The sequence below is a fragment of the Carassius auratus genome, unplaced genomic scaffold (genome assembly GCF_003368295.1).
Source record: "Carassius auratus strain Wakin unplaced genomic scaffold, ASM336829v1 scaf_tig00001155, whole genome shotgun sequence".
NCBI classification, from domain to species: Eukaryota; Metazoa; Chordata; class Actinopteri; order Cypriniformes; family Cyprinidae; genus Carassius; species Carassius auratus.
In genome coordinates this window covers 948,140-970,000 of record NW_020523344.1, presented here as the reverse complement: position 1 = coordinate 970,000, position 21,861 = coordinate 948,140, and the positions used below count along the sequence as shown (strand labels likewise).

General features: G+C 37.5%; 4 protein-coding genes across 5 annotated transcripts in view; 1 reads left to right on the top strand and 3 right to left on the bottom strand.

Moving 5' to 3' along the window:
• The window catches only part of prph (peripherin), an 8,039-nt gene extending 7,931 nt beyond the window's left edge, over positions 1–108 (bottom strand). The window contains exon 1 of the mRNA XM_026242287.1: positions 1–108. This exon is cut by the window's left edge and continues 519 nt beyond it. The gene's annotated coding sequence lies outside the window, so the exon portion shown is untranslated.
• A 2,874-nt stretch (positions 109–2,982) lies between these two features.
• LOC113069257 (tubulin alpha-1A chain-like) lies at positions 2,983–5,374 on the bottom strand. The gene is made up of 4 exons (XM_026242289.1): positions 5,286–5,374; positions 4,535–4,757; positions 4,295–4,443; positions 2,983–4,180 (listed from the first exon to the last, which is right to left on the bottom strand). The coding sequence occupies exons 1-4, from the start codon at positions 5,286–5,288 to the stop codon at positions 3,200–3,202; spliced, it is 1,356 nt and encodes a 451-aa protein (XP_026098074.1). The 5' UTR covers positions 5,289–5,374; the 3' UTR covers positions 2,983–3,199.
• Positions 5,375–6,124: 750 nt separating this feature from the next.
• On the top strand, positions 6,125–9,403 carry LOC113069256 (tubulin alpha-1B chain-like). Its single transcript, XM_026242288.1, has 4 exons — positions 6,125–6,267; positions 7,555–7,777; positions 7,866–8,014; positions 8,128–9,403. Exons 1-4 carry the CDS (start codon positions 6,265–6,267, stop codon positions 9,106–9,108), a joined length of 1,356 nt encoding a protein of 451 aa, XP_026098073.1. The 5' UTR covers positions 6,125–6,264; the 3' UTR covers positions 9,109–9,403.
• A 6,124-nt stretch (positions 9,404–15,527) lies between these two features.
• Positions 15,528–21,622, bottom strand: suox (sulfite oxidase). Of its 2 annotated transcripts, XM_026242283.1 has the most exons (4): positions 21,325–21,622; positions 18,332–18,398; positions 17,918–18,110; positions 15,528–17,258 (listed from the first exon to the last, which is right to left on the bottom strand). In XM_026242283.1, the coding sequence occupies exons 2-4, from the start codon at positions 18,388–18,390 to the stop codon at positions 15,759–15,761; spliced, it is 1,752 nt and encodes a 583-aa protein (XP_026098068.1). In that variant the 5' UTR covers positions 18,391–18,398; positions 21,325–21,622; the 3' UTR covers positions 15,528–15,758. The 2 variants fall into 2 exon arrangements, with proteins under 2 accessions (XP_026098068.1, XP_026098069.1); XM_026242284.1 differs by lacking the exons at positions 18,332–18,398; positions 21,325–21,622 and adding an exon at positions 17,587–17,693 and having other exon boundaries at positions 17,918–18,058.
• Between the last annotated feature and the right edge of the window lie 239 nt (positions 21,623–21,861).

The window sequence follows — 21,861 nt, the reverse complement described above, 5'->3', positions numbered from 1 at the left end:
AGCTTTTATTTAATGATATGCCTCTTTGTATCTTCCTCTTCGTCTGGCTGTTTTGTCTCTAGTAGTTTTGATTAAAGCTGAGTCACAACAGGATGTGAGACTGTGGCTTTTATACATGAAGCTGGTCAGTTGATCTAAGCTCCACCCAGCCCAGCCCTATCCTGGTCTCCAGAGCCCCTGATCTCATCTTCCTTTATGTATCTATCATTTATCCTTACAGTCGCTCCCTCCCAAACCCACCCTGGGCACTACTCTGACACCTTCCATTTGATGCATGTATTCTTGCTTCAAAACACTGATCATCAACAGCTTTATGTGCAAATTTTTATAATATTAATGGGACTGAATGTATCTTAAATATGACAGTGTATGGTAGAAGTTAAATTCAATGCAAAAAAATCCAAATGAATCTCCTAAACATCCACTGATCCCAGGACTTGCCATCACATTCACAGCCAGACTTACCATAGGGCAAGACTAGGTCCAAATTGGGCTGAAGTGCATGACAGAAAAACTAAATAAAGAAGACCTACCAGTCAAAAAATGTTTAAGAAAGACCTGACTTGTATGAAACGTTGCTCTTTGTTGTGATGAAATTTTCTGGTGCTTTATGTTATGTGCAAACATCTATCTTTTTGAATAACTCAAGCATTAATGAATAGTTCAGTGACTCACTCATTAAGACAGTGATTTGTTTCATTCAAGTATTTCATACTTGTATCCTAAACTTGTCACTGAGACAGTACCAATAATGATTAGTAATTTGTACCCTTAAGATTAAACACTTTAGAGTTAAATAAGGTACAAAGATGGCCCTTTGAGGGTAGTGCCCCAGAGACAAACTGTTGAACCTCTAAATATATTTTTAATATAAGATAACATATTTCCTAATGTTTGTTAATCAACATGTTTTCTACAAAACATAATGACCACAGGAAACAGATGATTCTTCTGCACAATCTGACTTTGCTGCAGCCTGGAATTGAACTACTGGTTTCGTCTGGTCAGAGGAGAACTGGCCCCCAACTGAGTCTGGTTTCTCCCAAGGTTTTTTTCTCCATTCTGTCACCGATGGAGTTTCGGTTCCTTGCCGCTGTCGCCTCTGGCTTGCTTAGTTGGGGTCACTTCATCTACAGTCATATCGTTGACTTGATTGCAAATAAATGCACAGACACTATTTAACTGAACAGAGATGACATCACTGAATTCAATGATGAACTTCCTTTAACTCATTTTGCATTATTGACACACTGTTATGCTAATTAATATTCTTCAGTTGCTTTGATTCAATCCTTTGTGTTTAAAGCGCTATATAAATAAAGGTGACTTGACTTGACTAATGTAGAATGATATGAATAATTATTTTGCAGACTGAAGCACATATACAGTAGTGCTACAATAATTCATACACAGCTTCCACTTTTTTCCTTTGTTCTGTCAATAAAGTCATCACTAAAACAGTATAACAAGCAGGAAAATTTTCTAAAGAAATACTTGGCATCAATAAAATAAGGATTTTTGTATATAACAAGGCAAGTAGTGATTGATTCTTATGCAGTTAGTATTGCTAAAAGATGGGGATTTTTAAAGTGGTCTTGACATGGATTTTTATTATTATTATTATTATTATTATTTCAATGTTACTTTAAGTAAATAAAAAAAATGCACAAAAAATAAATAAAAAATAATAATAATAATGTGGATAAATTGTCATTTTCAACCCTCATTCTGACCCTAAGCCAAATACCACTTGTTTTGAGGGGCTTGTATTTTAAGGCTTGCCAGTAATCAAGCACTGTTGTCATTGGATAATGTCATTGCATAGGAAATAGTATCCATGCCCCGCCCCCTTGCTATTGCATATTTTGACACCATGATCAAAATATGAAATCATTTACTTATGGTTTCTGATGCAGCTGCAGTCAGATCTAATACCGCTTCATCTCTCAACAAATGTTTCTTTGAGAATTCCAAAGTCCATTTTTCCATTATCAATACCACAATTTTTCTTTTTTATTTGGAGTACTGTTTATATGCATTTTCATGAGAGTCAGCCGTTAGGGACTGGATGCCAGCGTGCGAGGTCTATGGTGAGAAGATGACTATTCATTGATGCCTTGCTCTGGAGGTAGTATATGCCCCTCAGATCCAAATGAGACATTTGTGGCACTTGATTAAATGAGGGCTGTATTTAAATAAGGAGGACATTTTAAGCTATGAAACTTGCAGGATGTTTTAATGGTACAAAGGTCAAGGCAGATTTCTCATGTCATGAACCCTTTAAATACCTTTCTTTCATTGTCTTCACATAGTTTTAAAAATTGTCACTACATGACAAGTTTAATTGGAGTTTCTAAGTCAAATCTGTGAGATACTTTAAGTTAGGAACAAAAACATTTAACATATGCATGGATTATGTGACGATCGGAAAGGTTTATGATATTCTAATATTTCAAATGTAGCAGAATGTCAAATTTTTTTCTGTGATGTGCTTTCATATTAGTACCACATAAATCAATCAATAAATCAATATACATACCTGCACAATAACTTGAATAAAAAGTACAAAATAAATAAATAATAATAATCAATAGTCATTATAATACCTTTAGTAGCATAAATTATACCTAAAATTACAAATAATTTTCAATTAATTCATTGAAGTATTAATAATAGTTATATACATTTTTAGGAGACTTCATACAGTTAGCATATTTTTGGTCAAAATTGTGCTTTTAAAAAGATAATAAACTCCTGCATTATTTGATTTGACTTGGAAACTGAAACATTTTTCATTCACAAAATCTTGACATGCAGAATTTCCCAAATGTTACTATTGTCATTTAGTTAAGACTAACTGAAAAACAGGAGGATGTTTGAAAAAGTAAATTTTCTACAAAAAAAGAGAAAAGAAATGAAAAACGAAAGGAGAGTTAATTGTTCAAGTCCCCTTAAATTTATAAAAAAAAAAATGATCAAATGCTCATTTTAAGGTTTTTATTAAGTTCCTTAAACAAACGAGCAAACAAAAAAAGCATACAGAATATACCCAATAAGCTTTCGTTGGAACATTTGTCAGCAAATTACACACATTCAAGCTAAAACCAAGTAGGCAGAACATTTGCTTGTGAAATGATTCATTCTAAAGGCTTCCTGCTATTCATTTTCATTCTGGAGAAAGCATGACAGTGAAGGAAATCTAACACTCCTCTCCCTCCTCTTCTCCTTCTCCCTCGACTGAATCTACACCCACCTCCTCATAATCTTTCTCCAGAGCTGCCATGTCTTCTCTAGCCTCGGAGAACTCTCCCTCCTCCATACCTTCACCTACATACCAGTGCACAAAGGCACGTTTAGCGTACATCAGATCGAACTTATGATCAAGTCTGGCCCAAGCCTCTGCAATAGCAGTGGTGTTGCTTAGCATGCACACAGCTCGCTGCACCTTAGCCAAATCCCCACCAGGTACAACGGTAGGGGGCTGGTAGTTGATACCAACCTTGAAACCAGTTGGACACCAGTCCACAAACTGAATGCTGCGCTTGGTCTTTATGGTGGCAATAGCAGCATTTACATCTTTAGGTACAACATCACCACGGTACAACAGACAGCAAGCCATGTACTTGCCGTGACGTGGGTCACATTTGACCATCTGATTAGACGGCTCAAAGCAAGCATTAGTGATCTCAGCCACTGAGAGCTGCTCATGGTAAGCTTTCTCAGCAGAGATCACAGGAGCGTAAGTTGCTAAAGGAAAATGGATACGTGGGTACGGCACCAAGTTTGTCTGAAACTCAGTTAAGTCAACATTCAAGGCGCCGTCAAACCGTAGGGAGGCAGTAATGGAGGACACAATCTGACCTATCAGCCTGTTAAGGTTGGTGTATGTGGGACGCTCGATATCGAGATTTCTACGGCAGATGTCATAGATGGCCTCATTGTCGACCATGAAAGCACAATCTGAGTGCTCGAGGGTGGTGTGGGTGGTAAGAATGGAGTTGTAGGGCTCCACCACAGCAGTAGACACCTGTGGAGCTGGGTAGATGGAGAACTCAAGCTTGGACTTCTTTCCATAATCAACAGAAAGGCGCTCCATCAGTAAAGAGGTGAAACCAGAACCAGTTCCTCCTCCAAAACTGTGGAACACTAAGAAGCCCTGGAGTCCAGTGCACTGGTCAGCCTATGAGGAGGGTGGAAAGAAACCGTTATCAAGTCTATCATATTTAATATTGAGTTTAAACCTAAACAAATGTTGAATGAAAACAGGCTGACTGCGATTACAAGGATGTCTTACCAGTTTGCGAATCCTGTCAAGAACCAGATCAATGATTTCTTTGCCAATAGTGTAATGGCCACGAGCGTAGTTGTTAGCTGCATCCTCCTTTCCGGTGATCAGCTGCTCAGGGTGGAAAAGCTGACGGTAAGTTCCGGTGCGAACCTCATCTGAACCACAAAAAAAAAAGAGTTTGGAGAGAATGAAATCTTTGAACTCCTGGACTAACTATAAGAGAAGGCTAATCAAGAAATTACTAACCAATCACAGTGGGCTCCAGATCTACAAACACGGCCCTGGGAACATGCTTGCCAGCTCCTGTCTCACTGAAAAAAGTGTTGAAGGAGTCATCCCCTCCACCAATGGTCTTATCACTGGGCATCTGTCCATCCGGCTGAATCCCATGCTCAAGGCAGTATAGTTCCCAGCAGGCATTGCCAATCTGGACACCGGCTTGACCCACATGAATGGAAATACACTCACGCTGTTGTGGGAAAGGGAAATAAATGAGTCAGTCATAAACATTAATCCTGAATATGATAATTAGCTTACCAGTACTGAGACACAATGACGCTTTATAAAATGTAATTCTCAAAGGATATATTTGATTACACAACACATTGAATACAAATTTATATTCATTTACCAACAAAACATGTTGTTAGAAAAACTTTATAAGCTGTAATATGAAACTAATAACTGTATTAAAATAAAAGATGCATAATTATCCAGCAATGTGCAAACACCGTTATGTATTTCAAAAAAGCTAAGCCAGTTTTTATTTCATTGTTTATTTTTTATTTATTTAACATAGCTGTTTAGCTATAGCTGTAGCCTTTTAGGCTCTCAAACCAGAAATGTTGTCTCATGAATAATAGACAGCTCATGCTTCTCTGACTCCTCTTCTAACAATGAAGACCAAAAATAAATTACAAGAACTGTGCAAACCCTCTGATTAAAGATGAACATTATAATGCAGAAAATTAACAGACAAATTAAAGTATTCACTTACCATTTTGTCGTTGTTCCCAGCTGCTGCAGACGCTGATATGTGCTGATCTCACTGCAGAGAAGAAGGAGATGCCGCTATGACAGAGCAAGCTGCAGGAGGGAGTGGTTCAGCTTATGAACAACAAAATACATCTTCTGAAAACACTCCAAACATAATTCTGCATGCACAGAAACTAAGATAGATTACACACATCATGCAAAGAGGCTTTCGTGTAATTGTATTAGACTGAATTAAACATGCATAATAAAAATAATTAAAAATGATTTTTTTTTATTTTATGCCATACGTGTTGTTTTGACCGAAAATTTCAATAAACCTACTTAACATAGTTTTTATTACACATTCAGAACAGACCGATCGTTACACATGAATAAAAGTAGACGGGTTTTAAATGCTTTGATGCAGCCGCATCTGATCCATGCAAACACAATGTGTTTTAAAACCTAATAAACTGTCTAGACAATATTGGTAGGGCCAATCTAAACGCGCCAGGGCCACCGCCCGTCTGAGACTCTGCTGCAGTAGATGACGTCACAATACTGCAGCCCACCAATAAACTGTTCAAAAAGAATGCAAAATAAATCTTTCTGACTTTGAAAGAGAACTCGAACTGACCGAACTGACTGACTCAGTGTCATAGCTATAGCGGTTTTATTTCATTTTTAAAGTATAGCATAGTATACATAGGCTAGTATGTAAACGTAGTATATAGTAATATAATATATATAAATGCGCTGGGATGAATATAAAGTGATAATTATTACAAATTACCCCCAGAGATTATTCATAAATCAATGGCACGAAAAAAGCCTGAATGAAACAAGTGTTGTAGAAGGTCACATTATCCTGACGCTCTGTCGCGTATAAAAGCGGCTCGACTCGAGGATCGCGCGCAGTTACTACATCGACTCTTCGCCGTCGACAACAGTAACGCAGTACAGCAAAGTATTGTTTCCAGATTATTCCAAAGTATACAAAAATGGTGAGTAGCTGACTATCTATATTATTACATTTTAGGCTATATTATTTTAAAGAAAGCATATGCTAAATATTGTGTCTCTACATTATAATTATTGGATAGTAGCTCTAGATGAGGCAGTCTGCGGAGCACTGCACCTGTGCCATCACTTTAATAAACTGCATCTGCTGTATACATTCCTGATGAATATTCTAGTGAATATTGTAGACTCTATGCTAATTTGGAGCGGGATGTATGACCGCTTTTCGTCTGTTAGATGCTGATTTACTGTTTATTAGTAGCATATGATTTTTTCAGTTTTCAGTATTCATTTGGCGCGACTCAATCCTTAAGATGTCCAGTGATACTATTTTACGTCGAAGCGAAGATGATTATTTGGCTTCATTATTAAAACACCTATACAATATAGTCTATAATACAAAACTGTGGCCAGAAAGGCTACGTCATAAATATATTAGACCTTCAGACGGTCAGATCCATTGATTGTTAGGTAACCGAGGTTTAATTCACAAGGACATGTATTTATATATGTGTGGACTAAAGACGTTTAGTTTTGTTTAGAACTATCCTTGCAAATAGGAATCGTTTATTGTTTTGTGAAATTTAAACATAAAGACGCAGCAGTGAGCGCACACTGCAGCATATGCAGAGAGCCATAATCTCATTAAATGCACTACTCTAAATAAATAATCTAATCTGACCAGCTAAACCCAGGAAACATATGCTGTAGCCTACTAGAAACAGTATTCTTCTGAGTGTAACAGTGTTTTAAACAACCTCAGTTATTCCCATCAGCAAAGAAATGATGTTTAAACGCAGAATAATAAACCCTGCTATGTCTTGAATTTATATTGCATAGACTGTAGATTGAAACACTGTGCTGCAATTTGTAAAATGGCTTGTAGTTCTAAGTAAACCCTTGTTGCCAGGCAAGAAATAGGGAACAGCTGGGTGGAGCTTGAGCTTGTCAAATAGGAGAGGAGGAGGCAGGTGGCATCTATGGTTGCTCTTGCCTCTCTATTTGGCCATATTTAATCATCTAAAGAATAGAATTGCATTTTATGTCAAATTTATTACAACACCCAATTAATATTTGCAAAGCATGTACATTTCTATCTTATAGTCACGTAGTAAGTCAAAATTTTACTTTGAATTCAATGTCATGTAATCAAATATATCATTATAAAATTTCATTTGATAAAGCTTTGTTGTGTCTCAATACTGTTAATTATCCTAATTGTCAGGATAAATGTTTATGACAGAGTCAATTATTTCCCTTTCCCACAACAGCGTGAGTGTATTTCCATTCATGTGGGTCAAGCCGGTGTCCAGATTGGCAATGCCTGCTGGGAACTTTACTGCCTTGAGCATGGGATTCAGCCGGATGGACAGATGCCCAGTGATAAGACCATTGGTGGAGGGGATGACTCCTTCAACACTTTTTTCAGTGAGACAGGAGCTGGCAAGCATGTTCCCAGGGCCGTGTTTGTAGATCTGGAGCCCACTGTGATTGGTTAGTAATTGCTTGATTAGCTTCTCTTATAGTTAGTCCAGGAGTTTCAAAGACTTCATTCTCTCCAAACTGTTTTTTTGTGGTTCAGATGAGGTTCGCACCGGAACTTACCGTCAGCTTTTCCACCCTGAGCAGCTGATCACCGGAAAGGAGGATGCAGCTAACAACTACGCTCGTGGCCATTACACTATTGGCAAAGAAATCATTGATCTGGTTCTTGACAGGATTCGCAAACTGGTAAGACATCCTTGTAATCGCAGTCAGCCTGTTTTCATTCAACATTTGTTAGGTTTAAACTCAATATTAAATATGATAGACTTGATAAGGGTTTCTTTCCACCCCCCTCATAGGCTGACCAGTGCACTGGACTCCAGGGCTTCTTAGTGTTCCACAGTTTTGGAGGAGGAACTGGTTCTGGTTTCACCTCTTTACTGATGGAGCGCCTTTCTGTTGATTATGGAAAGAAGTCCAAGCTTGAGTTCTCCATCTACCCAGCTCCACAGGTGTCTACTGCTGTGGTGGAGCCCTACAACTCCATTCTTACCACCCACACCACCCTCGAGCACTCAGATTGTGCTTTCATGGTCGACAATGAGGCCATCTATGACATCTGCCGTAGAAACCTCGATATCGAGCGTCCCACATACACCAACCTTAACAGGTTGATCAGCCAGATTGTGTCCTCCATTACTGCCTCCCTACGGTTTGATGGCGCCTTGAATGTAGACTTAACTGAGTTTCAGACAAACTTGGTGCCGTACCCACGTATCCATTTTCCTTTAGCAACTTACGCTCCTGTGATCTCTGCTGAGAAAGCTTACCATGAGCAGCTCTCAGTGGCTGAGATCACTAATGCTTGCTTTGAGCCGTCTAATCAGATGGTCAAATGTGACCCACGTCACGGCAAGTACATGGCTTGCTGTCTGTTGTACCGTGGTGATGTTGTTCCTAAAGATGTAAATGCTGCTATTGCCACCATAAAGACCAAGCGCAGCATTCAGTTTGTGGACTGGTGTCCAACTGGTTTCAAGGTTGGTATCAACTACCAGCCCCCTACCGTTGTACCTGGTGGGGATTTGGCTAAGGTGCAGCGAGCTGTGTGCATGCTAAGCAACACCACTGCTATTGCAGAGGCTTGGGCCAGACTTGATCATAAGTTCGATCTGATGTACGCTAAACGTGCCTTTGTGCACTGGTATGTAGGTGAAGGTATGGAGGAGGGAGAGTTCTCCGAGGCTAGAGAAGACATGGCAGCTCTGGAGAAAGATTATGAGGAGGTGGGTGTAGATTCAGTCGAGGGAGAAGGAGAAGAGGAGGGAGAGGAGTTTTAAGATCTTTTTTTTTCTTCTCCAGGTCAGTTACAGCTTTGCATCATTAATCAGTTTTGTTCAGAAATGTAAATGAAATGAGTCTTTAAAGGTGACAAATGACATGTCAAGTGAGGATTCAGTTTGTCTATTGCGATGTAAAGAATGTGTAGTAAACATTGTTCTTTAGATCACATCAATCACATATTTAATGCACCAATCAACTGAGATTGAGTCATATTTTGATTCCTGTTTGTAGATCAAATAAAATTATGCACTGACCTTACTGACATCTGCAATAAATTGATCATTTCAAGACATGAGTTGTGTATGCTTTCACTGACACCCCATTAAAAACATTCACTTTATACACACACACACACATACACACAAATACATATATATATATATATATATATATATATATATATATATATATATATATATATATCTTCATTGACATTAGAATTAATGTCTATTTTTATTTCCACTAATGACATACTTCAGTTAAACATTTAACATTAAGTATACCATATTCAAAAATTAATATCATAAAAGAAATTCAACACATTTGAGTATTTACTTCTATGTAGTGACTGACAAAATATAAATTAGATTCATATTACAAATTGTATTATAGTCAGCTGCAAATATGTCTTGACCCCCAAAAAACTCTAGCAAAATGTTTCTCAATGGTTTACAGTAGTATCAAATGTACTTAAAAACAAACTAAAAGTTTACCAAAGTTTGACTCCAAGAAAGGCCCCTTTTTCAAAATGGCAGTCGCCAGGTCCTTAAAATGACCATTACTCCTTTGCATTCCTCCTAGACCAGAAATATTGGTGCCTGTTATATGTTTTGGCCATGTATGTAATATTCTAATTAGCATATATCCACTATAGAAAAGTGATTACAAGTCCAATTGTATATTAAAGCAATTGGTTACAAGCATATTTATGGGAAAAATAAGTAAAATTTCCCTTAAGTACAGGTACATGTAAAAAAAATATTAATATCATGGAAAAGTTCTTTTTTTTTTGTAATTTAATTTAAAAAAGCTAACTTTTATATATTAAAGATTCATTGCAACCAAACTGAAATATTTAAAGAGTTTTTTGTTAGAGTTCTGATGGTTACGACTTACAGCTTCAGTATCTCAAAAAAAAAAAAGATTTACAAAACAGAAATGTTCAAGATCTCCAAAGTAGGTTTAATTATGCACTCAATACTTGGTTGGGGCTCCTTTTGCAATTACTGCCTTTGGCACTGCAGGTTGCTTTGATAGTGGCCTTCAGCTTCTATTGTTTTTCTGATGTTACTTATCTTCCTCTTCACAATACCCCATAGATTCTCTGTGAGGTTCAGGTCAGGCATGTTGGCAGGACAATCAAGCACAGTAATATCATGGTCAGCAAACCAATTGAAAGTGGTTTTTGCACTGTGGGTAGGTGCTAAATTCCTGCTGCAAAATTAAATCAGCATCTCCATAAAGCTTGTCAGCAGATGGAAGCATAATATGCTCCAAAATCTCCTGGTAGATGGCAGCATTGACTCTGGACTTGATAAAACACAATGGAGCAACACCAGCAGATGCCACAGCACCCAAATCATCTCTGACTTCAGAAATGTCACTCTGGACTTTGGATTCTGTGCCTCTCCAGTCTTCCTACAGACCTTGATTTCCAAATGAAATGCAAAATTTACTTTCATCTGAAAAGAGGACTGTGGACCACTGTGCAACAGTCAAATTCTTTTCCTCCTTACCCCAGGTGAAATGCTTCAGATGTTTTTAATGGTTCAGGAGTGGCTTGGTTCTAGGAATGTGACTTTTTCACCCTTTTCTTGAAGATGTCTGAGCATGATGACTCTTGATACACTGACTCAGGCTTCAGTCCACTCTTTGTGAAGGTCTCCCAAGTTCTTGAATTGGCTTTTCCTGACAATCTTCCCAAGGCTGAAGTCATCTCTGTTGCCTGTGCACCTTTTCCTACCCCACTTTTTCCTTCCAGTCAACTTTCTATAAATATATTTTGATACAGCACTCTGTGAATAGCCAGCCCTTTCAGCAATGACCTTCTGGGGCTTACCTTCCTTGTGGAGGGTGTTGATGATTGTCTTCTGGACAACTGTGAAGTCATTAGTCGTTCCCATAATTGTGGTTGCATGTTCTGAACTAGCCCAGGAGGTACCCAGTATTTATATACACATAATTAATAAAACTAATCAAGCTCAAAATGGAATATTCACATTTTTTGAGATAGACCTACTGATTTTTTTATTTTCCTAAGCTGTAAGTCGTAATAAACAGAATCAAAACAAAAATATCTTGAAATATTTCTGTTTGTGTGCAATGAATCTAGAATATACAAAAGTTTACTTTTTTAATTAAATTTTAGTTTTTTTAAGTAGTCAAGGATGAATTTTGTTTGAGCAAAATGGTATACACTGTGCTGCCAACAACATTACAATGAGTCAAGCAATATCACAAGTCTGTATTCTCTTCCACCATCTTCTGAATTGCTGAAATTTGTGTATTTAGTTTTGTTGGGTTTTGTATAATGCCACATTTTTACTCAAAAACATCTATAGAGGATGCATTACATATGTATTACCTTATTCAAATTGAAATGAGTGCCCATTTTAGATGTGTCACACACGGGCCTCTGTTCGGGCTAATTCAGGGTTGTTTCTGATCAAAGTTATAAAACTCTAATTTAAGTTACTTTTGGGTGCAATAACTTTTACATTTAATGTAAAGTTTGTGTTTTAGCAAAACACCATGTACTGAGTAGGAGTTACATGACAGGCTAAATTGTTTACATCTCTGTTTTGCCCCAAAAAATGATAAAACCATACAGTATTCTCACAAAATCATGTATTCCGTAAGTTAGTAATCATGTCAGTGCAATTTAGACAAGTCCAATGGATTCATAGACTCAGAACATAGGGTTAGACACCAAGTCAAAAAATGAAGGGGTTAGGATATTTTAAGGGCTCCCTGCCCATCTTGGACACCATCTTGAAAATTACACCTTTATAGTGGTCAAACATTGGTAAACTTTTAGTATGTTATTAAGGACACCTAATACTTACAAAAACAGCTGAGAAACCTTTTGTTAGAATTTTTTTAGGGTTAGGTTTTTCCTATATGCAGCCGCCTTTTAGAGATTGCATTTACAAGATAATACTACTACAATACATGCTGAACATTACAAAAGTAATGTTTAAATGGTTACAAAATAAATTGTAAGGGAATCAGGTCAATTTAGCTCAAAGGGAATCATTTAAGATTTTAAAGGGAATTTGAACAGAATCACTGTTTCACGGCTGTTCACGGAGACGCGCCTGCGGTTCAGTGAACTAGCCGTTTAACATCAAATCTGCGCTGGATACTAATATCCAAACTATAGTGAAAACACTATTAATTAGCACAGTAACAAGATCGGCAGTTTAAGACATTAACTTGTAAGCACAAAACACAAGATACTTCTCTTTTGAATATGAATAAAGCTTTATTAGATAAATCTAAGACATATAAACTAATCTAACACATAAACGCACGCACACACACATTCACACAAGTTGCAGGAAGGTCGAAAGTTAGGGAAAGATGAGTTTAAGAGAATGGAAATATGGAATTCCAAGTTTACAGCAATACGTTAAATTGCATAGACATGAACAACCATCAATCACGTAATTAGCGCTCGCATTGAGTTCCTCAATGGGGTTAAAATTATATTAGATACACCAGCACAACAAATATCTGGGAATACGTTGCCTTCATTTGCTGTGAAAGGGACTCCAGTTGAAAGGGGTTTCCCGGTGTCGCTGATTGGCTGGAAGTTCAGTTGGCTGAAGTGACGTCTTGGGAAGCCCGTGCTTGGGCGTTGGCTGAAGCTGGAGTTGTGTGGCTGGTTGGAGTTCAAACGCGCAGACGAGGTCGACGTTACAAAACTTAACTCAGAACACGAAACTCTCAAACGGAAAAGAAAAGAAATAAAGTTTGACGAGACTAGGTTGTGTTCCTTCTCATTGTGGCATAGTAGCAGCAGGCAGGCACGCTGGAACCGCGCTCAAAGAACAATGATGACTAACCGCATGGCTAGATGCTACAAGCTAAAGCTAGGTAGCAAAGCTACAAGCTAAAAGCTAAGAGCAGGCATGACTAATAGCATGACTGATAGCACGAGCAAGGCTGGAACTAAAAGCAGACTAAAAGCAAGGCATGACTGATAGCACAAGCAATGCTAGAACTAAAAGCAAAATTTCATGGGGTCCAAAGTATTTAAACTTCCTTGTTGGCCACCCCTCAAATGTTGCCTTGACCAATCAGATATGGTCTTGGGTCTGGGGTCATAAATCATTTGTTTATCTTACCAAGCATGTGGTTCTTGCCTCACAGGGTCTAATTTTGGACATGATTCCTATAACATGATTATGATATATTTTACAAATAAATGATTGTCAGGACAACATCAAGCAAGAAAATTCGATTATATCAATACTAGACATGACTATGTATCCTATAGTTATCAAAAGACATACACAATAAGTGATTATACATGATAGTCAAATGTGTGGGTTACACATAAATGAATATGGAGTTAAGCAATGGAACGATTCATTTATAAGTCTTTTTGGGTTCATTCTGGTCCATATATAATGTATAAAAAGCAGTTTCTTTGCCATTCTCTGGCAAAGGGACTTTTCTGTGAAGACAAAGGTTTAAAGCCCTTCCCCCTTAGGAATTTCAGTCTGGTTCTGCTGGCTGGGGGGAAGTCAGTGCAAGTATTTAACTTGATCTCCTGGGTTTTCATGTGATTTCCAGCGTTGCATTTCAATCACAAACAATAAATCTGACAATCTCTTCTTCGAATTAAAATTGTTAATAATTGTTCTATTGGTGTTAATGTTGAAAGCTGTTGTGTGAACAAGTTGGTTGGTTGGTTATCTTGCTTGGTTCTTGTGGCACTAGAACTGATTTATGACTTCCTGAGGAGTTCTCGTTTCAATGCACACAGCTCTGATAGACTCTTTGATTTGTTTGGTTCGACTCATTTCTGCTACAAAATCAACATTCAATTGCCATTTTACTTATTTATTTAAAAAAGTGGGACTACAATCTAATTTGAATATAGGAAAACTACATTTCTCATGATATGTCACTGTAGAACTCCGAGTTTTAGTCCAGCATACATATTTTCCAATGGCATGGTTTTGAAGTTAGTGCAATGTGGTTCTGCATTAATTTCTATTTTAACCTCACAAAACAGCCTCTATAGCCACTTTATTTTTCCTTTAAGTGATGTAAAGAACAGCAATGTTTAAACAGGCTAAATCATAAACCAATCATAAACCAAGCTGCATTATATATATTATATATTGACATCACATTACATATTGATCACTTTCAATATCCATTAAACAGATAAGCTTCAGAAAAGCTTACATTTGTAAATTATTATACAGGCTCTGGGGTTGAATAATTTTAATTGGAACAAAAATTACACACACAAAAACCTTTTGAAATGTTTTAATTTACATGGAATTAATCTAGAATATATGAAACTTTCACTTTTTTGAAATGCTACAGAAGTATTCTTTTTCTAATATTTTGAGATGAACCTAATAATAATAATAATAATATTATATATATATATATATATATATATATATATATATATATATATATATATATATATATATATATATATATATATATATACACACACACACACACACACACACACACACACACACACACACACACACACTAACCTAAAGGATTATTAGGAACACCTCTATCTACCTTTATCTAATCAACCAATCACATGGCAGTTGCTTCAATGCATTTAGGGGTGTGGTCCTGGTCAAGACAATCTCCTGAACTCCAAACTGAATGTCAGAATGGGAAAGAAAGGTGATTTAAGCAATTTTAAGCGTGGCATGGTTGTTGGTGCCAAACGGGCCTGTCTGAGTATTTCACAATCTGCTCAGTTACTAGGATATTCACGCACAACCATTTCTAGGGTTTACAAAGAATGGTGTGAAAAGGGAAAAACATCAAGTATGCGGCAGTCCTGTGGGCGAAAATGCCTTGTTGGCATATACAACAAGGCATATATATATAAAAATAAGCATACAGTTATTAAACATACCTTATTAGTAGGCAGTTTATGTAACAATCAGTATTCAGTGGAAATACAAGCCTTCATCATTGAACATGTTGATGTTCATAATACAATTATGAACCAGGTGGTTTACATGTCGTAAGATTTCATGATAGCAACCCAGGCGAAAAAAAAGTGCACTTTCATAATGTACCTACTCTATTTTCACGCTCTAATTTTGTACTTACTATACTTAAAATTTGTCTTAATTTATATGCATGGTGTCCCAAAATATTACATTTGAGTACACTTACATGTTAAGATTATTTTAAGTTTTTTCTCCTGGAAATGAATGACAAATCATAACTTGGTACAGTCAGTTTTGACTAGGTGTCCTATTACCAGGAAATATCCATCAAGCCAGTTATGTGAGTAAAATCAAAATAATTTCAAGCACTTTCAAGAACCCACAAGCTCAAAACAGTTGCAAAGCTACAACCCAACCTGCACCAAAGAGAATTCCAACAATTTTGTTTAGATGCATTTTACGTTCATGTACAAAGTTCATTTTTGGTCTTTGAAACCCTCAGTCACTTTTACCTTTACTCGATGCCACGCATTACTAAGTACTCCTCGTAAATTCCAGATTGGAGCGACAGTGTCTGGCTGCATGTTGTAACCACTGTCCACTGCTTTACACACAATCTCTAGCTCCTGAGCCCTATGAGGAATTGGGACATCTATCTCCCACAGCTTCCAAGCCCAGGCTCTTCCAGGTGGAGGAGGGGGAGCAGGGTGCTCTCCTTGATCACTAGTGCGAAGTTTGGCTACATGCCACGTTTTCCCTCCATCTACCGAGACGTCTACTCTCACAACCTCTCTTCCTCCTCCGCTCCACGCATAGCCTTTCACAGTCACCTCCCGATCACTGCGGTCTACTGAGGTTCCCTCTGCTGGGTGAGTGATGGCTGACTGTATGGGGAGCTCCTGGATGGCTGGTGCTGATTTAAAGTCCACAGTGTCCCAGTCAGTGCCCGGAGAAAAGCCTTTGTAATCATTCTGCTGCCAATGGCTATTGCTTTCTTCATCACTTACAACAATTTTCCCCAACCATTTGACATTGCGGGCTCCAACAACTCCAGGTACAACTACACGGACAGGGAAGCCATGGTCAGGTGGGAGGTCCTCGCCGTTCATCTCATACGCAAGGAGAACATCACCTTCTTCGCTCACAGCCTTGTTCAGTGGGATTGATGCACCGTATGCTGTACCCGTCACATCTCTGTCTAACCCTTCAAACTGGACATGTTTAGCTTTTGCCGCAACCTCTGGTCCAAAGCCATAGTATAATAGTACATCCCGCAGACGTGCACCTGACCATGTAGCATTGCTTATCGCAGCAATGCCCCAATTGAGTCCTTTGACTTGCTTGACTGCGTTCATCTCAGAGCGACGGTTCCCTGCACACTGAAGCGTTGCTGTAATGGTGTGTTTTGGAAAACGAGACTTCAGCTCACTTAGACTAAGTGATACTACTCCGCCAGAGAGACCCTCGATCTCCAACCTGTAAGCTTCAGGATCCACCCTGGGCACTGGAAGGTGATTACGCTTAAAAAATATGACTGAAGGGGTGATGTAATTATCCGAAAGTATAGATGCAGGTGGTTCGGCATTGAAAGGTTTCAGACTGTTGATTTGAAGAGCAGGGTGGCGTGTTGGCTCAGCAGAGTAAGGGTCTAAAGGGTTGGCACTCTCTTGCTTCTTGTAACTCTCTGGATTAAGAACACCAATTTTATATTCAGAGAGGATTTCTAGAACATGGTCTTGCTGATGAACGGCATATAATGCCCAGTACGGTTCCAGAGCTCCACCTGCAGCCAGAAGTATTTTGTCACCACCAGGGTGAATGGCCACAAATTCAGTGATATCGTAGACTCCTCCTTTATAGGTGACCCACACACCAGTGTCAAGAGAACAATGCTTTGTGACTTCTTCTAGGCTGTAAACGGGAAGATCTGAAGTCTGCATTACCCGTAACTGTGCTGAGGTAGCAGCCCACTGAACCTGAACAAAAATAGACACAAAAATACAACAAATTATGCTCAATAAAAAAAAAATTGACTATTCAATGACAACTAAAGCACCAGTCACATTGCAATTTTTATGTCCTTTACAATTGTTGCTTGTCAGATTGTATGATATGAGCCCGGTGAGATCATACAGACTGTGAGACATCAATGATCTTTTACGTCAAACTGTATGATATTGTAAGACTTTGGTAATAATTGACAGGGTTTGACTTTGCAGTCTGTTTTGACATCCTTATTTACACAAAAAAATTTAAAGGGGTCATGACATTTTTATTTGAATACGTCTCTTAAAGTTCACTTACGTTGTTTTTGAAGGTTTTGCACAAACTCTTCACTCTCATTCTCAACAAGTATGAGTAATGACAATGTACACATACATGTTTGTTCGTTTTTTAATTTGTCATTATTCCTGAGAAGAAAATGACAAACTTTTGGCAACAGAAGCACATTTCCATACATGTTTGAAATAAAAAGTACGTCAAAGCAATCCTTTTTGTGACAATCAACCCTGAGTGGAAAGGTTATTTTCATTGGTTGTGTTAGGTTGTTTTTATTTTTAGTAGATTTATATGCATCCACTGCTGTAGATATTTCTCATTATTTAGGAATCAGAAAACATATCAGGTGTCTCACCTTGTCTTGGTGGAGCTTATAAGCTAAAACAGCTCCAGTACCTGCCAGCAGCCCTGCCAGAGTGAATCTAAACTTCGGCAGCCTGTCATTAAAGTATTTCTGTCTTCCATGTCCACCGGTGCTCCTCCAGCGACAGGGCAGATGACCATCCCACACGGACAGTGACGGAATAACGCTCTTTGAAAGTCTGGAACTGAGAGTTAAGAATTTCATTTTAACAAACATTTTCAAGTTTCTTAAAGAGCATTTCACAGAATCTGGCCATGCCTTTACAATCATTTACATTAAGCGACGTTAAATCAAGTGGGGGATTCAGAGTCAGACCAAGTGGAAGATCTACTTTCATGGGGCTTATTTGGAAATGATTAAATGATAAGGAACAAAGGTTTAAGGTTTATGAAATGGCAGAATTACCTTTGGCTCCTGATAAGGAAGACCTGAGCAAGACCTTGGCAATTCTTTAGGTGCTGCATTGCTCTTTCTGAGAAAAGAGAAAGAATAGCATAAATGTCAAAGTACGATGACAGTCTAAAGGCTAAAGGTTTTGACTAGAGTGAATCCAGTCAAGTGTTATACAATGGATAAAATAAGCTTTTACATTTGACCTTTTATCATAACCACAGAAAAGTAGATGAAAGTAAATGAAAATTAATCAGTATTCATCATCAAAATTCATCATTTGTGGATAATTAGCATATTTGCTTTTGGTATTTGTTTATATGCCGTAATCTCCAACTTTCCATTAAAAGAGTAATGCTTACTGCAAACTGATAATGATTATATATTTAGGGGAAGTGACACTATTATAGTTTTTGTAATGTTTTCTAGTAGTGTTCACAATAAAGAAAATTAAAAGAAAAATCTTTAAAAGATCCGTGCTTGACTGCGTTCATCTCAGAATGACAGTTCCCGGCGCACTGAAGCGTCAATGTACAGGTGCATTTCAATAAATTAGAATGTCGTGGAAAAGTATTTTCATTTATTTCAGTAATTTAACTCAAATTATGAAACTAGTGTATTAAATAAATTAAATGCACACAGACTTATGTTATTTAAGTCTTTGGTTATTTTAATTGTGATGATTTTGGCTCACATTTAGCAAAACCACACCAATTCACTCAACAAATTAAAATATTAAAAAGTTGGTTAAATGACCTTGGTGTCGGTGTGCTTGACTGGCCAGCAAACTCACCAGACCTGAACCCCATTGAGAATCTATGGGGAACTGTCAAGAGGAAAATGAGGGACAAGGGACTAAAAAATGCAAATGAGTTGAAGGCCACTGTCAAAGAAACCTGGGCTTCTATACCACCTCAGCAGTGTCACAAACTGATCACCTCCATGCCACACTGATTTGAGGCAGTAATTTACAATTACACATACACACACACAGTAATTAAAACAACTTTACGTGGCTTATGAATTTGGTGTAAACTTCACTCCAGTATACATGCAGTTCATTCAGTCAGCAGAATGTCAAATGATTTTGCAAGATGTCTTCGATGCTGCTGTAATGAACGTGGCATCTGAGGACTTCTTCACTATTTTTAATTAAAGTGTAGCATGTTCAATGAGTTGCATTGTTGTTTAGTAGCATGCTAAATGTTCAGAAATATTTTTTCTTAAGACTTTTCTAGAAAAAAAACTGCATAAAATAGTTTTGAGAATTAAGTATTCATCTTTGTGAATAATACAAATTGTTAATTTAAAAAAAGGATGCAAATTTTGTGCAACAATGGTACAAAAAAAGCCATCAAAAAAGTTTAATGTCAAAGAAGTCACTAACACAGAACATGATTACTGCATTGAAAAATACAACATGCAGGGCAGTAAAACTAACAAAACACAAGGTCCACAGGTTTTTCTGTGTTATTGTGCACAATATGTGTGTGCAATGTATTAAATATTGTGCAAAAGACATCAGGTGAATTTAAAACATACTGCATGGATCTTTTCAGACTAACCAACATCATGACTCGACAAAACCTAAACTAAATTTGTCTTATCATAACAACCACATGTAAGCCTGCTGGGTAAAAACAACAACATCAATGTATCAAATGTGATTTGGTCCTAAAGTTACCAAAGAGAAGAGAATTCAAACTCAAGTCTCTTAAAATTTGTATATCTCACTTCACCTCAAAATGCTTTATGCCCAGTAAACATCATATCATCTATTTACTGACTCCAACATCACATATCAGTCCAGACCTCATTTAGGACTGCAGTCTATTAGCTTTCTATCAGCTACACATGCACTGCATGAGCTACCGGTTTTAAAACGGTTTATGACCTGTCATCAGCATATATTTGCACACGATAAGAAGAAGGACAGCAGGGTTAAGCAGAAAGACTGCTGCACAGAGGATTTTAAACCTCTCGGAAATAAAAAATATGAAACCACAGCCTCGAAGCCAACAAACAGTCATGTAACCAAAGAATGGTTAAGGGTTTGAAATGAGTCACTGTTGCTCAAATATTTGTACAGACATGATTGCATCAAAATGACTTGTTTTGGTCCATGAAGTTCTTGTGTACAGAAAACATGAACTTTGCTGTTAGGACCAACAACGTAGAATCTTCTCAGTCTTTTCATTAAAAATTTCCAATAACTAATCCTACTGACTTTATTTCAGCTTACTGGTTTACAATTAAGGCCAACTATGAGATTATTATTAGACATTACCATAGTTTCTGTCCTGTAATACAGTAATAAACTGTTCATTCAAGGTGTGCCACATTTCTGTAACTGTAGTGCAAAGAATCGTATTACTGGAAAAAAATTCAACCAATTGTTTGGAAATAATTACAGGATCTATTCTGTGACAGAGAATCTTTTCCAGAACTGTGCTTCTAACACTCCCTCACTTGTCATTTAGTGGGTGGAAATGAATTAAATCTTTTTTTGGTTTCACTGCACAAATAGGTTGCACTGGTACTGGTTTTAAAAACCGAGGAGGTTCTAGTAACATTAAGTTACATTTCATTGACCGATTAAAAAAAAAAAGTTAACATTCATTTGTTATAAAAAAAAACTGTCGTTTGATAACCAACATAATTATGCCACGTGCAGTAGTTTCCAATCAAAGAGAGAATACTCAAACATATGCTTTTGTAAACAATGAATGGTTCAATCATGCAATACACACAAACGCACCATTATTTTTATGGCAATGAAACAATTAGCACCCATATTAAATTAGAAAAGGATACAAAAAAAAAATTATAAATAAAAAGTCGCATACAAAAACAAGGGCAAACCCAACGATTTTCGATTCAGCCCATCGATGCACAACTTCAAATACAAAACCACACACAGACACACACAAACTGCGTTGCTGTGAATTCCAAACACTGGAATTCACGATTTCCCGATCTATAAATTGCTAGCAGATTTGTGCTCTTACTGTAACTCTCCTGCAGTTCTCGGAGATGAAGATCTACAGATCCTTCTCGAGCCGCTCGGAAACTTTATGAGACGCAGGAGTGTGACGTGGACGCAGCCTGCCGCATCATCACACGCACCACGTTTACTGTGCTTTCATCACCATCCAAAAACATCAGATTCCCCGATTATATTTATATCATATACATGTATTCAGTAGCCTTTCTCCCAATGTTTGAATCGATCAACTCGCATCTGATTATTTCTGACGTCAAAGTGGTCACTGGTCAGTCGGATTTAACTGCTGACGTCAGCGGGGTGTCCTCTAGAAGGACTTTCTTCTGCTTTTGCAAACAATTTGACCTAAAACTAACCGACTATTCGTAGCAATGCAAACACGGGTATAATATACATATATAAATTTAGCAATTCAGCCTTCTATTAATATATTTTAAAATATAATTTATTTGTGATGCAAAGCTGAATTTACATTAATCATTACCCCAATCCTGCATTGTCACGTTCAAACTGAAAAATAATTTTAAACTGTAATAATGTA

What these genes read in the sequence shown, in the direction of transcription:
- LOC113069257 (XM_026242289.1), bottom strand. An exon ending in TCTGGAGCCCACTGTGATTG is followed by an intron (nt 4,444 to 4,534) that starts GTTAGTAATTTC and finishes TTTGTGGTTCAG; the next exon opens with ATGAGGTTCGCACCGGAACT. An exon ending in TTGACAGGATTCGCAAACTG is followed by an intron (nt 4,181 to 4,294) that starts GTAAGACATCCT and finishes CCCTCCTCATAG; the next exon opens with GCTGACCAGTGCACTGGACT.
- LOC113069256 (XM_026242288.1), top strand. An exon ending in TCTGGAGCCCACTGTGATTG is followed by an intron (nt 7,778 to 7,865) that starts GTTAGTAATTGC and finishes TTTGTGGTTCAG; the next exon opens with ATGAGGTTCGCACCGGAACT. An exon ending in TTGACAGGATTCGCAAACTG is followed by an intron (nt 8,015 to 8,127) that starts GTAAGACATCCT and finishes CCCCCCTCATAG; the next exon opens with GCTGACCAGTGCACTGGACT.
- suox (XM_026242283.1), bottom strand. Translation starts at nt 18,390, where the DNA reads ATGCAGCACCTAAAGAATTGCCAAGGTCTTGCTCAGGTCTTCCTTATC. An exon ending in TTCCTTATCAGGAGCCAAAG is followed by an intron (nt 18,111 to 18,331) that starts GTAATTCTGCCA and finishes CTTAACTCTCAG; the next exon opens with TTCCAGACTTTCAAAGAGCG. An exon ending in ATAAGCTCCACCAAGACAAG is followed by an intron (nt 17,259 to 17,917) that starts GTGAGACACCTG and finishes ATTTTTGTTCAG; the next exon opens with GTTCAGTGGGCTGCTACCTC.